This window comes from Magallana gigas, chromosome 3 (genome assembly GCF_963853765.1).
Source record: "Magallana gigas chromosome 3, xbMagGiga1.1, whole genome shotgun sequence".
In the NCBI taxonomy this organism is placed as follows: Eukaryota; Metazoa; Mollusca; class Bivalvia; order Ostreida; family Ostreidae; genus Magallana; species Magallana gigas.
Genome location: NC_088855.1, coordinates 34,255,137 through 34,271,202, shown reverse-complemented (window position 1 = coordinate 34,271,202; position 16,066 = coordinate 34,255,137). Strand labels below are relative to the sequence as shown.

General features: G+C 32.3%; 2 protein-coding genes and 1 long non-coding RNA gene across 4 annotated transcripts; 1 reads left to right on the top strand and 2 right to left on the bottom strand.

The window, feature by feature from the left end:
• Positions 1-75: 75 nt before the first annotated feature.
• LOC105338814 (sodium-coupled neutral amino acid transporter 7) lies at positions 76-5,118 on the top strand. The gene is made up of 9 exons (XM_011444093.4): positions 76-400; positions 724-845; positions 1,467-1,665; positions 1,943-2,084; positions 2,377-2,469; positions 3,284-3,341; positions 3,547-3,806; positions 4,211-4,410; positions 4,763-5,118. The coding sequence occupies exons 1-9, from the start codon at positions 298-300 to the stop codon at positions 4,954-4,956; spliced, it is 1,371 nt and encodes a 456-aa protein (XP_011442395.3). The 5' UTR covers positions 76-297; the 3' UTR covers positions 4,957-5,118.
• Positions 5,119-6,062: 944 nt separating this feature from the next.
• LOC136273815 (uncharacterized) lies at positions 6,063-8,626 on the bottom strand. The gene is made up of 3 exons (XR_010712071.1): positions 8,430-8,626; positions 6,666-6,791; positions 6,063-6,426 (listed from the first exon to the last, which is right to left on the bottom strand). It is a non-coding gene; the product is annotated as an uncharacterized lncRNA (long non-coding RNA).
• Positions 8,627-10,010: 1,384 nt separating this feature from the next.
• On the bottom strand, positions 10,011-14,911 carry LOC105338830 (uncharacterized). 2 transcript variants are annotated; one of them, XM_034480188.2, is made up of 12 exons: positions 14,638-14,909; positions 13,964-14,185; positions 13,425-13,623; positions 12,977-13,106; positions 12,566-12,680; positions 12,268-12,453; positions 11,974-12,042; positions 11,647-11,882; positions 11,274-11,494; positions 11,088-11,191; positions 10,849-10,887; positions 10,011-10,746 (listed from the first exon to the last, which is right to left on the bottom strand). In XM_034480188.2, the coding sequence occupies exons 1-12, from the start codon at positions 14,834-14,836 to the stop codon at positions 10,688-10,690; spliced, it is 1,779 nt and encodes a 592-aa protein (XP_034336079.2). In that variant the 5' UTR covers positions 14,837-14,909; the 3' UTR covers positions 10,011-10,687. The 2 variants fall into 2 exon arrangements, with proteins under 2 accessions (XP_034336079.2, XP_065935463.1); XM_066079391.1 differs by lacking the exon at positions 11,274-11,494 and having other exon boundaries at positions 14,638-14,911.
• Between the last annotated feature and the right edge of the window lie 1,155 nt (positions 14,912-16,066).

Here is a 16,066-nt window from a genome sequence, read left to right as displayed (position 1 = left end):
AAGCGGTCATGTGACACAACAAAAACGTTTCATAAAATCAATAAATTGTTTTCTTACCGTGAGACATAATTTTTTAGAAAGTGAAAAATGTTTTTATAAAAATAAGGACATCGGTGATTTATTAATTAACTTTGTGCTGACTTCATTTCGGAAAAAAAGATTTTATCGAAGACACTTTAGACAGTCACATGATATCATAATGGCGGAACAGCTGATCGTTTGAAAACAAAAATCACTCGACGGAGCACAATGGAATAGGGAACGCAAAAGAAAGTGTTTTGTGGTGAACCTATTAAAATGTCTATTCAAAGCCACGATAGACTACAAGACCGTAGTACCACAAGCGAGGATTCCCCTTTACTGACAAGAGAGATCATTATTATTAGTGAACCCAGAAGAGGTACATTTTGACACAAATGGCAATCAAATGATATTTAGTGTACTCCTTACACTAAATATCCTTATACTAAAGGAGAGAAAAATAAATCTTCTAGTTTTCACCTTATTTGTAATTAATTCAAATTCTTAGACCCCATAATTATTAACACTGGTTAATTTATAATGAATGGTTTAATGAATTTGATTTATCCATGATGGAATCACGAATGTAATAATGATATGCATAAGTAAACTTTAAGAAGGGATTAGTGCCAAAATCATAACAAACTAGAAAGTAAAAAAATTCTCATGTATTTTAATCTTTTTTTATTTGTAATTGCTTAGGTTCATCATGGTTTTCCTCGGTATTTCTGGTTGTAAATGCTGCCCTTGGAGCTGGACTTCTGAACTTTCCAGATGCCTATCAACAAGCGGGTGGGGTTTTCATTGCAGTACTCATTCAGGCTGTGAGTGCTCACTTGAAATGACAAATTTGTCATTAATTAACTTACAGCAAACTGGTTTTGTTCATAAGATGTACTTTGGATCTGCACAATGCTAAACAAAAAATAGCACACTAACCCCCAAATTCTTTGTCCACTTATAGGCACTATATATTTAAAAAAATTTATTTATGCAGCACATTTGGATGATTTTTATTTTATAAAAAATACACATAAAATGCATGAAAGAAGTGCAATTGAAATCAATGAAAGGGAAAATTATTTTCGGAGAAAAGATGTACCAGGTAAACATTTCCCATTATAAATTTCTTAAAGAAATCTGTTTTCATTCCTGTGAATTTCTATGGAATGAAAACAGATTTCTTTCAGAAATTCATAATGGGAAATGTTTACATGTACATCTTTTCTCCATTCGGAAGTCACTCGGAATACCTCGAACAATTTTTCAATTTTATCTCTTTTGCAATGCAAAATCCCAGTAGATTTTTTCATACTATTGAATGAACTTCGTTTGAACCCAGTGGTATTCACAAGTATAGAATGATTAAAGAAAATGGGCTGCATAGATATTTTGGGACAGACCAAAGAGTAATCTTTAATGCATGTATTTCTTTCGGTCTTCAGATTTTGCTGGTGTTCGTGGTGTGTGCCATCATGATCCTAGCATACTGCTCTGATATCAACAAAAGTCTCACCTACCAAGATGTGGTAGAATCTGTCTGTGGAAAGAATGCCCAGAGGCTGTGTGCATTTACAATCATGACTTACTGTTTTGGAACTTGCATAACATTTCTGATCATCATTGGGGACCAGTGGGAGGAGTGTAATTATGCTTTTGATCTATTTTACACGTAATGAAATTGCCACAAAAATATACCAGCCGCAAAAGTTTTTGAGATGTTTGGTGATATAACATTAGGCTGTCAAACAATGTTTTCTTTATTGAAAATAAGAAATTATATTTTCTGGTATAAAAATAAAATATTGAATATTATAAGTTTTAAAAATTGTATTGTTAATTAAGAAAATGAGATTGCAAATGAAAATTTTTAAAATTGCAAAAATTCTCGTTGAATATGAGTTTTTTACTTTAATTTCAGTCTTCTTGTTTGCGGCCCATAACTGGTACTGCACGCACAGTCCTTGGTACATGGACCGCGTCACAACAATTTGTGTTTCCTCAGTGTTCCTCATACTCCCGTTGTGTTTCCCAAAGAGAATTGACTTTCTGAAATATGCTAGGTCTGTATTTTCTTTGTACATTTGTGTATTCATGATGCAATCCCAATAAATTTATGTAAAGAAAATAAAAGGAAAACAGAGATCTGTAGATTGCAATCACCTATTTTCATGAAATAACTTTATCATGCAACCAGACTTTGACACGTCATGCAATCTTTGACTTGATTGTAGATTTTTCCAAGTTTTTGCCATAGCTGTTATCATATGAAAATAAGATCTCTTGAAATAAAAATAAACAACAGTATTCTCACTATTTAAAGCAAAGTTAAAGATAATTTCATCTTTTTTCCAGCTTTATTGGAGTATTTGGTATACTCTATGTAGTAGCTCTAGTCACAGTCAAGTATTTTCTACCTCATCCAGAACCAGGGGCTATTGCGGTCAGGTATATACTATTTGAACACTCATAATGAAAATCTCTCCTTTGAGGTTGTTTAAATGAGACCCCTACCACACTAATTTTCCAAATTGTTGTTTTTCTCCTAAATAAGTTTCTACACCTGGTATATGTTAAACAACTCTATGTGAAATTCATTTCAAAAGTTAAGAAATGTTACATGTATTTGACTACTACATACATATTTTCAAAGGTATAGCTAAATGAAAAAAACATAATTCTTGGATTTAAGAGTTGTTAAACCAAGCAGAGGGATGTACAATATTAGAATCATATGTAGGTATTCAATACTTAAAGCAACAATAATCCTAAATTTAAAAAAAATTCTTTATAGCACTTTTATTCTAACATGTTCGACATTGACATTAAGCTCTTTGCTTTAATAATATTTGGATCTATTGAAAAGTAAGAAAAATTACTATTATCATGTCTGCTTTATATTTGATAATCTGTGTCAATGGCTATATAAATTTATTTCTCCAATCTTCTTTGAAATTCTTGAATGACAAATTTAAAGCTGCTTCATGATCCAATTTTATATCAAATTTTGTTAAACGATGGTTATGTTACATTGTAAGTATATGTATAATAATAGATATTGCAGTAGTTTTCCCAGTCAGTTATATAATTGGTTTGTATTGAAAAATTTTCATACTGTAATAGTCAAATAATTGGACCATGCAGCTTTAAATGCTGGTAAAAAGCTAAATTTGCATGTAGATATGTTTGTGTAAGGTAATTCAATTTTACCACATATTTATCAAAATTCATCTCAATGAGCTTGCATTTTGAATTTTATCAGACCTCTTCAATGGGAGGATGTTTTTCTGGTCGTTCCAACCATTTGCTTTTCCTATCAGGTATTCTAAAAAAACTAAGAATTACGTCAATAATCTTCTGAATTACCACAGTGCACTGTTTATTCTCATCTTTTCATCATTAAAGCTTCTAATCAACTGCAACATGAATTCATGTAGTACAGTACATGAACCCATATTTGATCTACCGTATTCCCAGAGTTTTTCACTTAAATGCATGCACCAGTAAATTTTCATTTTATTTTAGTGCCATGTCAGCATCATTCCAATCTATTCATGCATGGAGAATCGATGCCTTAAAGAATTCTCCAAGACTGTGGCAGTGGCCATGTTTCTGTGTGTCCTAAACTACACAGGGACAGCAGCTTTTGGATATCTTACTTTCGGCAATATGATCACTTCGGATATTTTATTGTCATACGATCCAGATGGATGGGTTATCTTAGCAGTTTTGTTGATTGCCATCAAGACATACACAACTTATCCTATTCTTCTCTTCTGTGGAAGGTAGGATACAGTTATCTTATAAACAGCTGCAATTGTGTGTGTTGAAGAAATATCAATTGTATACTACTGTGGTTATATTAATTTTCAAGGGTATCAATTGTCGTGGATAAAGTGAAAATCAAAACTTCAAGGATACGTAAATTTGTGGCCAATGACCCTATCAGTACAAAATGTTAATAGAAATTGCACTTCAATGAACATTAAATTTCATTGATCAACTTAACAACGAAATCCACGAAAATTGGTATTCAACGAATAATGATGAAACCACAGTATGTATTATCAATATCAGAACAAAATACTTTCATATATAAAATCCATAACACCCCTGGTCAAAAATTTTAATAAATCCAATGAAATAAATTGCCTGTCTTTGATTAGAAAACTCTGTTTGTTTTTTTCAGAGCTGCTCTTGACTGTCTATGGACAGACATTTTCAAGATGAGCCCCGACAGAATTGAACAGACTGAGTTCAAGCGCCGAGTGTCTGTCACCATTATCTGGTTTGTTCTTACGCTGGCTCTGGCAGTATTTATACCAAACATTGGCGTTGTAATACAGATTCTAGGAGCGTTTGCTGCCATCTTTATTTTTATTTTCCCAGGTACTTACACAGCTAAATATTCAGCATCTACAATAGCATTGAAATTATTTTTAAATATGGCACGCGTATTTTGTACATCTTTTTCCTAATACCTCAATCTGAAATAATTTTTGACCAAATATGACTTCATTTTGAAAAATTGAGAAAATAAATATTCCTAATTTCACCTTTCTGGTGTGTGATTCTTCAAAGCATCTTCTTATAAAAAATTGTAATGGTTTATCAAGCTCTATATAACTTATCTTGTTTAAAACGAAATATCATTAATATCATATGCATGTACTTCAATATATTACTTTGTCTTCATAGAATTTTAATAGGACTTGAGATTGTTTTGTCTTGCTTTTTGTAGGAATGTGTGTGGTTTCAGCAGTGCAGAAGAGAGTATGGCAACAAGGTCACTGGACCACTAGGTTAATGGTCATTTTAGCAGGTGCTTGTGCCTTCATTGTTTTGGGAAGTTTCATCTTTGGATTAACTCTGTCTCAGTCCATTATAAAAGATGAGCATGGCGTCAAGGGAGATAAGTCTCGTTACACTTGCTGAGATATATAGATGTGAATTCCAAACTGTGATATGCATTGATTGTATCCTTATTAATATACAAAAGATAATAGATAACACACTTCATTGAGAGAAATGAATTCCAAGTGCCAAATATGTTTTTATAGGCATCTAACAGTGAAGAGATTAAAAAAAAAAGAAAAAGGATATGCTACGAAAAATTACATCTAAGAAAAACATTCATTAAATTTTCAAGAAAGAGACAAGATACTTTGGGGGGTTTCTTTATGAAAATCGAAAAATTGTTGTTTATGTTAATGAAAGTGAAAAGGAAGACAACTTTATATCCACCTTTTCCTGAAATATTATTATTGTATCTAATATACTTTTTAGTCTTTTTAAAACGGTATGTGATCAAAAGTTTAATTGTCAATGTTCCTCTGAAAAAAGTTGAATCTACTTGAGAGATACAGTAAATATAAATACTTATACAGTGCATATATTGAATTTTAGTATTACTATATATTAAGTAAATGAAGAATGTGTACATGCAGTAATGTGAAATACCTGACCAATAATCAGTCAGATACTTGTCATTTTAAGTATAAAAACTGTAACAATAAGTTCTTAGCACCCATGAATATACTTTGTACAATCTGTTTTTTGACCTTACATATAGCTAATGCTGTGATGTCGCAAATGAATGTACATATTTGCATTTATTTGGGAACATTTAGTGTATTTTAAATGACTTTCAAGTTCATTATGTCCGGTATGTGTAATATATATTTATGCACAATATTTTATACTGCGAACCAGGTTACTATTTCCATCCTTGTTTTTGGTGATTTTCATTATAAATACAGAACCTTTCAGCAAAGAACAGTTTAAATTTATATGCTTTTTTAAATCCAAAATATCTACTTTGGTATGCCTTTTCCTTTTTTTCCTGAATGAAAATCCATTATTTAGCATTATACTTGTCTATAGATATACGGTACCTTTGTAGATATTTTTATTTGCATGAGGGCTGTTTTTAATGTTAATGTAGTTATGTAAAGGTGGGATATTTTAAAACCAAAAAACACAGTTAAAAACCCACCTCACATTTCCTTTTATCATATAAACATGTAATCATACTAAAATAGTTTTCATTTAAAATGTAGTTTATTTTATACAAGTCATAAACATAGATATTTTCATTTACATGTATGTACTTCAAAAACACAAATCATTCCATGAACACATATATACACATCTAGCATCATATAAAAGTTATAAAGTGAAAATGAAATAAAGTGCAATAAATTAGAGAAAAGAAAGTTATATTGTTTTCAATATCAAAACTTGGAACATTATAGCATGTGTTGATTATCTCTGTGTCAAGTAAAAAATAGTTCCACCAAACCAAAGAATCAAACCAATGATGGTAGCCACAATACTCAGAACTTGAGCAACCTTAGACGATGAGTATGCGGCAATCAGTCTGTTATTCTTGTAATGATATTTCACCTGTAGAACAAAATAATATAACTAAAGACGACTCTATAAAGTCCCCTTCTTAAAATTAGAGCAAGTGTCATTACTAAGAATTTGGTCAGAGTTTTGTAATAACAAATGTAAGGTAAAAATCCTTTTGATAAGACAAGGAATCTACGATGCCTTTTTTTACGTACTTTAAATGGCATTGATTTATTAATTTCAAAAGATCATCATCAAACATTGAACCTTAATACATTTAGAAAACTTACCCTGTAGGAATAAATTAGGGCTACTATTCCTAGCGGAAAGAAACAGAAGATTGTTGCTAATACTGCTTCTGCTCTGTAATCTTTTGGCGCTGTCAGGATGTAACCAAATTGATCTGCTATTCCTGTCTAAAATTATTCTCCAATACATTTATTCCCCAGAATAATTATATGTATTCATACTATTATATCAATGATGATTTTCAATTAATAACTGAAACAATTTAAAATAGTGTGATTTTCACAACATGCATGAGGGTCAAAATTGCTCGCTAAAGCATCAAAGTTTAATAGCCATACTATACATATATCAGTACAAGATAAAAAAAAAATTAAACATGTCTATATTCATATTTCATGCAAACACATTATTTATCTTAAAAGTGTCTATATATATTCATCTTTATACTAGCTTCTTTCATTTAATTAAGTGCTAACTGGGGCTTCCACAGATTACGCAAGTCATCCGGTCAGAGCCTTAAAGGGATTTGTAATGATTCTGATTTTGTTTTCTTAAATTCGTATCAATTGGCACCATCACAGTAATGTCCATGCACATACCAAGCGTAGCGCCTCTACGTACTTTCAGTACTTTGATTTTCATTTTAAATCAATATCGGCACTCATTGTTTGTCCCTCTCCCATAAAACTTAAGGATCATGTTTATGATATATTTTGAACTATACTGTAAAACGTTCCGGGTCTCTCTATGTAGAGGAATACCAGTAAAAATAATTGAAGCCTCTAAATAGGGACCTTGCTCTATATTGACGGTAACATCATTTATGAACGAGCGAAATTAGTTTATCTTGTTTTACACGATAATTTTGTTTAAGACATGGCAATTTTTTACAGTACATTATTTGTAACAAAAGCAAGGCACGAGTTTTCTTTACATAAATTGACATAACAACGAATTCGAACTCCTGTATATTATCTTCTCACTTTTAAATTTTGACCAACTATCCAAAATGTTTGAGTAAATAATTCTACACATTAAAATGAAAAAAAGATAACATTTTAAAATTTTGAAGATATACCAATACAAAACATAAGCCTCGAACATTGTTTACTAATAAAACAAAGAATTCTCAACTCGGTATCTTTGACTTTCAAACGATGAAGCAATTAAAATACCCATGTTAACCATTATGGTCATCAGTCTGAGTAAAACCACCCACTTCTCTTAAGACACGTCAGACGAGTGTAAAGAGAAGGGGGAGGCGGTTTTAATCAGACCGTATTGACATTAAAAATGGAAAAATAAAATGAAAATTGTAATCTTATAGGTGTCTTGGTCCCTAGGTTGCATCATAAAAAAAGAATAGATATACACTATTATTCAAAAGGTATTTTGGGGGTTTTTTTATACACGTACCAAATTGCGGCCCCTTTTTGACCAATGTTTGGTACAAACTTAAATAAAATAATCTTTTGAAAAAACAATATTTTTTTTTCTGTAATAAAACAATACTTTCACTCATGAATGTTTTGTGTAAAATTTGAAATTTTCCAGTAGTTCCCCCCCCCCCCCCCCCCCAAAAAAACCCTCCTGAATCAATATATAATACGGAGAGCGCCACCTACCCAGGTGAGCTAAAATGTTAGCGAATTGGCAAAAATCTATTTGGAAAATTTGGAAATATCAACTTGACAGTCAATATACTGTACGGATTAACGTGACAGGCGTTTGATATTCATTTTATATTGAACACTAAAGAATATTACCCCCGCCCTCTACATCCATACAAACAACCAATATCTTACCTCTGGCTCTTTGTTCTTTAACGTGGAACTTTCTTTAGAGCTGGACAAAGTATCATAACTTTGATGTCCACGAACTGAGAACTGCATAATTGGATGGTTATATATATAAAATAGAATAGAATATGTCGACAACTATACATACGAAGATATATGTGCATATACACTCGTCCCCCTGTTCCTAGCCAAAATGTATACAAACCCATATTGTTTAATTTTCCCCACAAACACGTGCTCATAATTCATATTCATAGAGGGATGTTGAATTTCCGTTTATCAACATGTTCATAACGTTAACAATGGGCTCCTCTTTTCCGTTAGACAGACACTAGAGTGGCGTAGTGGGGGCTAGACTAATCCTCAGAAATCTTGACAAGCCAAAAAAAAAAAAAAAAAAAAAAAAAATTAATTCAAAAATCATGAAAATCCTAATCCGGGGGGGGGGGGGGGGGGGGGCGCTACTGTACCTATTACTCCAACTTCTCAATACTGCGAGAAAAAGTGGGGAGGGGGGCTGAACCCTCCATGATGCTATATGCCTAATGGTGGTTAGGTGTAACTTTGCAAAAAAAGTGGGGGGGGGGGGGGGGGGGCTTCGCCTCCCCCCCCCGTTCCGACGCCTTTGCACTATATACATACACTTATGTAATGTTAATAACATGCGATTACAGCCTGATCTTTTATTAAGTAATATAACAAATAATACATGAAAAAAAGGATAAAGGACAACTTCAGCTCAAGCAATGTCTGCGCCTTAACATATTTACTCTAATGGTTGTTATATACTAGCTTGTGTCGTGAGAGGGTATCATGAGGGCATGCGTATCTCGAGCCGTAAATAAGGAATATCAAACTTTTAAGTCGCCGTGGAAAAACGCTTTTTATCGTTTAACAAACACACGTATGTAAATGATTTTTAATTTCACTGCCAATAAATTGATGGATAACACAGATGGAAGAGGGGGTGGTATCAAAAGTTGTTTGTTATTCAAACTGAAGTGACTTTTCTGCAAAGCCATATTACATACAGGCATGTCTTAAGTATATAACTTCAGATTCCTGTGCTCATACCAGCTTGCATTCAGATCAACTTTAATTTAAAAAAAAAAGTTCATCAATTTTTCATGAATATTAGTGAAACAATTGTGATTTTACAGAAGATTAAGAAACGGGTTGAATTCAATGATTCGGCAAGATTCTGATCCCCAAAATTAACGTGAGTCCATGGCTCCAGTGTTCTCAAAAGAAAAGAAGGCAATGTATAAAGAGATCATCCCTTCCAACTGTACTTATCACGAGATCATAAATTGAAGCAAACCACGATCGAACTATTTGAACACACTTTTCCAACTTGGCTTCAAAGTGGGTCACCCATGGTTCACTCATGGACAGGTTCACCTTTTCTGACCTAACCTTCAATATATAATGGAATTACGACATTATTTGAATTGGCAAAGAACAATATAATTGAAACGTTCAGAAAGTTCAATCGACGTCGTAAATTCCTCGTCGTTAGAAAGTAAATGCAGGTTTTTCTCAAGTGTTCAAGAATACTTTGAAATAAAAGAAGACATTAAAAATATATTAACAAGAGTTAAATTTATTGTTAAAACGGTTTAATAAGTACAAATAAATGAAAATCATAGACAGTCAAATATCAAATTGGAAAAAAAAGTAGATAAATGCATTAACCTGCACGTGAAAGAACGCCATCCAGGACAGAATCCATTATAGCTGAATATTTGAAATTAAAGCATTCATAATGATACAACGTATAAAGGTTTTTAGATAGTGTATTTTCAATATACTTTTTTTTAATCTTTTGAAAAGAATAGACGATAGTAATTTGTTCATATACATGAAGTGCAATGAAGTAATATAAAACATATTCACAATCGTACATATTATAATAATAAAATAAGTATCTAAATACAAACACACACATACCTGTATATAGGAAATAAAAGCACTTCACTATCTTAGTACATGACAATATACATGTAACTATTACATTATATTAAAGAGTGAGTTAAAATGGACAATAATTGCAAAATATTAGCTCTGTTGAAATACTGAAGTATATAAGAGGTATACATATTCTGAAATCATATTTTGAAAATATGATTCGTCCAAGGTGTTAATTATTAAAGAAAACTGAAACTCTTAGTTTATCGATAAACCTTTATTATCAGTTTTGGTTATTAATCATAAATATGTTCCATTGGAGATCGCATACAGATCTATTTAATCTTACACACACATCATAACCTAAATAGAAAATGGCAGCATGCTGCTAGCAACAGATAAATGAGACTCTTGTCTGAAAATCAAAATGAAAAATTATTTGCCACAATATCGTTCTGCAACTTTTTTTAAAGATGAATAATAAGGTTTCAAAACACGCGATCAATTAAAATCATACCTAGGAGATATATGTGAGTTCCAGCGTTGGTTGAACTATCTGAAGAATATAACAAAAAAATCAAAGGTTTTTTTTTACTATTCAGTCTAGTTTTCAAAAATTGTTTAATTGTCAGAGTACCACGTTCTTTAATTCAAGACAAAGTTGTAACATTGTCAAATTTACAAAATATAACTACTTATGTTTTAAAGTAAAACCAATTTTTAAAAAGTACTACCAATTTCTAGTTTAATATTTACCAAAACTGACTCCTTTGACCTCCAGAATCGACAGAGTTCCACTTACTGAACCTGCTACCAACAGAAGAGGGCGACCATTTGGACTTTGCTGGGGTGATATATACCTATAAATTACATACCAATAAGACAGAACCAGTACTTCATTATGCTATACATGTAACAAAAAAAAAAAACCACAATCATTACCGTATGTCTTCTGGGTCTATACTACTTATACTTCTTTGTTCAAAAGCTTGGGTCCAGGTTTGTTCTGAGTTTGGAATATCCCAAAACACACTTTCGAACTTAGGAGATGAAATGTCACCATTTACGGAGTACACACTTATAGATCCTGGGCGTTCGTGTCCAACGAAAATGAGGATTTTATCTCCATCATGACCGATAGCAAGACTCTCGCTTTCAGGACCCTGTTTTCATATAGCACGGAACTAAGACAAAGAACATTACTTAAACATGAAATGCTGTAAAGATTTCGCGATAAGTTCATTATTTTATATATACCGGGTATGCTCTCTCTCTCTCTCTCTCTCTCTCTCTCTCTGTATTTTCTGTTTTGTACCTTATTGTCGGATCGGGAGTCTATTGTATCTTTAATTTTGGCACTATTTTCTCGGTCTGCGTTAAAAAGGTCAGGCCTTGTCTGTGAATGGGTATCTTCTACGTCACTTCCACTGTCATACACCAAAGACATTGTGTCCAATTTCCAAATAGAAAATCCCCTTCCACCAAAGGTGTATAATTTGTCATAAGATCCGTTAGGAAGTCTCCCAGTTTCCGTTGTTATCTTCAATCTTCCTTAAGGATCAAAATATAATTATGCTGTAGTCTTTCAATATATCTTTGCATTTTAACAGAGCGAAAAAAAAGGCAGAAATTTAAAGAATACCTAATATTGAATCATCCATGACATTGCTAATGTTGTTCTGGAGCACCCATTTATTTATTTCGGAATTCCCTGACAAATATGAAATTTCAAAGATATGGTAGTATAAACACATACAAAACTCCTCTGAAGTGAATAACTACGCATAAATTCTCTTATGATGGAAAAAAAAACAGGTCACAAAAATTAAAAATACAAATTTTACAAATGTTTTCATTAAATGAAAAACGGATTGCGTGACCTTGCATCGCAATGTGCAATCGGGCAAATATATAGTTACATATATTAAATATGTACCTGAAAAAGATGCATCTTTGGCTCGGATTTCTTCAGAGAAGCCGACTGTATTTAATGCATAGCCCGAGTAGTCCTTACTATCTCCTTCGTTGGATGTAACAAGGTATTCCTCACCGTTCACTTTTATTACATGGATTGCATCAGGTTGGTACATACCATACACAGGAAGCGGTCTGATATTTATCCCTATTCCAAATATCAACTTGCATGTAATTGGAAAAGTGAGAAATGCACTTTGTGGAAGTTTAATTATCAGATTTGATACAGAATTTAAAAATAAAAGAAACGAATTCGTTACCACCATCTTTATCGCTTGCGTCAAGCTTTGAATTTCCCCAGTTCTTGAAACCAAGTCCGTGTATAGCTGTAATATTCTCCGTTCCCAAGTCTACCACGGCTATGGCATTATTTTCCTGAAATTGCATTTGTTGAAAAGTATTTCACGCCATTTTGTATAATTTTCGCAAACAAACACAAAACAAAAAGGCATAGTATATTAGTTATGATATATGTGTTCGACCTCATAATGGGCGATTTTAAAAAAATACTACGTATGAAAGAAAATTCATTAGAAAGAAAAAGAACATATAATTCTATCACTTCATAATGTAAACTCGATATTTGACAGGTACACCGGATGCATGTAGCATAAAGCATGGTTAGTCAAATAAAATGTTCGTAAGAGTATCCTTATCAAAAAACCTCTTACCTGAAGACAAATATATGCCGTCTTTTCATCTTTGCTGAATGTGATATATTCTGGCTCTAAATCTTGGGAAAATCTGTTATTGTGTTCTTTATAAATAAACCGTACTCCAGATTTTGACAAGTCATTCCATCTGCAAAATTCCAGTGTGTCCAACGGTATCAATTACATAAGTATCGTTTTGTTAGATCTTAACAGGTACACAGTGTAAAACTACTTCACCTCTTTATGGATCAATAAGTATTGCGTGCATATGTTGATAAGTTCAGTCTGTTTAGTAAAATTTTAAACTACACCAACAGTGTGATAACTTTAGACAAAATGACAATGACAAAAATGTTGTTTGTTCCCGGTCGAACAGTTTGCATGAAGTCGATAAATATCATCTATCAAATTTTAAGCATTTTGTTCGCGAGTTGAAAAAATTCATAGAATAGATATCTTAGGTTACCTATCGTTATACAGGGTGAAATTAAGCCTTTTATAGGAGTAATTGGAGGAAGAAATGTTTTTGTCCTGGAATTTTAGAAGTCCTACACCGCCCTCTGGGTCGACCAAAGTACCATTTCTAGCAAATGCCTCTGCCTCTAAAGCTATCAAAATAGTTCTACAGTCTGAAGAAGGTTTTAGCATATCTGGGAGAGGACCAACTGAAAGAAGAAAGTAGTGATTGGTTAAAGTAATTAAGAATAGTTTTAGCCTTTCGATTCTTGAATTAATATTGTAAGAAAAACAAGTGGATAAAATTGAAGTACTTTATAAGTAAACAGTGTGCGAATCAATTTAGGGAAATTCTGCATTACACACTACATGTATGACGTGTACATTTCGAAATAAAGCAATTTAACAATATTTATATGACCACAACGTCAAAATGTACAAATATTACAACACATTATTCATTACATTATATACTATATAACGTTCATAATTGGAATTTTTCTATCTTTTACTTATTATAATAATAACAACAGCACTTAAGCTCAGTACCTGGAATATCAAGAACGGTCTCCATGGTATTGTACTTAGGGTCAAACGTTTTGAACACAACAACCCGGCCCCTTTCTCTGTCTTGGTTATCGTCCAGTGTGACAAAGACGTGATCTCCACAGAACTCCACATCAGTTGGGTCAAAGTCCCCAATCACTTTGTGGTAGATTAATCGAGGGTTTTCAACATCGTTTATGTCTATGACGTTAATTTTTGATGATCCTGGTTTTTTTTAAATTCAAAATATATGTTAAAATTTAAGTTTCAGGATGGTAGGTTTATGACAGTAACATATGAACCCTACAAGATAAAAATCATCCCTCTCCAAAAAGGAAAAAAAAAACAATAAAAGCTACAACAACAACAAAGAAAAAAGAAGAGAAATTGCACGAGATGTATTGTTGAACAAACGTGAAAACCGTTTATGTACAAGATGGGGACATGTGTAATTGCACATAAAGTATCTTGTAAAACACATTCAGTTTGAACAATATTACCTGTGCAGATTATTTTTAACTTTTATATCCGCCTTGCAGGTACTTTTAGCAACATTTGTCAAATAATGGGATATTTTAATTTATTTGAGAAAATGATATAAAAGGTTCTACTACCAGCTTAAAGCAAAAAGCTCTCAGAAAACAAAGAAAGAAAGAAAAAATACAGTTTTCACTTACCGACAACGTAGACAAATTTACTGCCTGGGTCATAAGCCAACTGCTCGGCTGAGCCACTGCCTAGAGAAAACAGTGGTGTCCCTGTGCCCGAGTAGGAGGATGGAACGTACAAGCTGGAAATCTTCGTTAGATGGATTGTTTCACATTCAACATAACTCAAAATCAACATTAATGTAAAATAAAAAAGCTCTCGCAACATGTTGGAGTTAACCTATTCTTAAGGCAACCTATGTTCTTCAATGGCCTTGAATGTCATTAGATTGCATGTAAAGGGTCGTTTTGTGATTGGCTGCAGTTTGTGATGGCTTTTTATGGTTCTGCTCTACATACCTGGTATATTAAATGGTCATTGTGTTCTAAACAGGGTTATATATTTTTACACTAGACAGAAAGTTACGAAATCAGTATATTTGAATATAAATGACCCTTTAAGTTCTAAATTTATCAAAGAAAAAAATGTCAAGTGAAAATGTATAATAATTTTAATGTTCATGGAATTTAGAATACTTATAGAATCCTCATTGTTACCTAGTGCCTTTAAAATAAGTATTGCTCATGACATTTAACTCTGACGTATTGCGTAACATTTCTTTTCAATTTAAATCATATAGTGAACAAATATTGACGGACGTAATTACAATTGTTTTACGTAACTCAAATTAATAGAAAATATTATCAATACCAAATAAGATGTCTAAGAATGAAGAAGTCAAATTTTGTGAGTAAATACCATATATGAATTTATACATGTAGTAGTTTTTCTAATGAGAGAGAGAGAGAGAGAGAGAGAGAGAGAGAGAGAGAGAGAGAGAGAGAGAGAGAGAGAGAGAGAGAGAGATATTGTTATAATGAACGGAAACTTGCAAATGAATGTTTTTTAATAATTGTAAAACCGGTCCAGCCTTTCATTCTAACTACTATATGATAACAAAAAAAATAAAAAAATGAGAAGATATGTATAAACAATGTACGCTGTGAAATAAGTAATATTTTATCTATACCAAATTGGAAAGGGCCATAGGGGGACTTCTCAGAGACAGAATGAAAAAAGTATATAAAACTTCTTTTTAAAACGAGATTCTGAGTTACAGTGTCTTTAGTTTCAAATACTACATAGAATTTATTCGAGTAACTGCTATCTGTATAGAATTAAACGGTTTAATCTCCAAAAAGCATATTTTGAAAGAAGGATTTTGAGACTTTTCAGTCTTTTTGTTCTTCCATATCCAAAACCAACTATGATGTCGATAACGACTGATAGTAAACAAAATAATGGTATTGACATCGATATCAAACATGAGAAGTTGCATTACATTTATGTCTGTTTCGACGATACTGTACATATAATATCGACAGTATCGATATCGAACCTGGAATAGATTGCGTTACATTTATGATGTCGATATCAAAGATATCCTACACAATATTA

Bases quoted from the DNA above. Each gene is read 5' to 3' on its own strand.
- LOC105338830 (XM_034480188.2), bottom strand. From the start codon at position 14,836: ATGTTGCGAGAGCTTTTTTATTTTACATTAATGTTGATTTTGAGTTAT. The intron at 13,624-13,963 runs GTACTGAGCTTA...TTCTTCTTTCAG, and splicing joins GACCGTTCTTGATATTCCAG to TTGGTCCTCTCCCAGATATG. The intron at 12,043-12,267 runs GTACATATTTAA...CATATTTGTCAG, and splicing joins CAAAGATGCATCTTTTTCAG to GGAATTCCGAAATAAATAAA.
- LOC105338814 (XM_011444093.4), top strand. From the start codon at position 298: ATGTCTATTCAAAGCCACGATAGACTACAAGACCGTAGTACCACAAGC. The intron at 846-1,466 runs GTGAGTGCTCAC...TTCGGTCTTCAG, and splicing joins TTGCAGTACTCATTCAGGCT to ATTTTGCTGGTGTTCGTGGT. The intron at 2,085-2,376 runs GTCTGTATTTTC...TCTTTTTTCCAG, and splicing joins GACTTTCTGAAATATGCTAG to CTTTATTGGAGTATTTGGTA.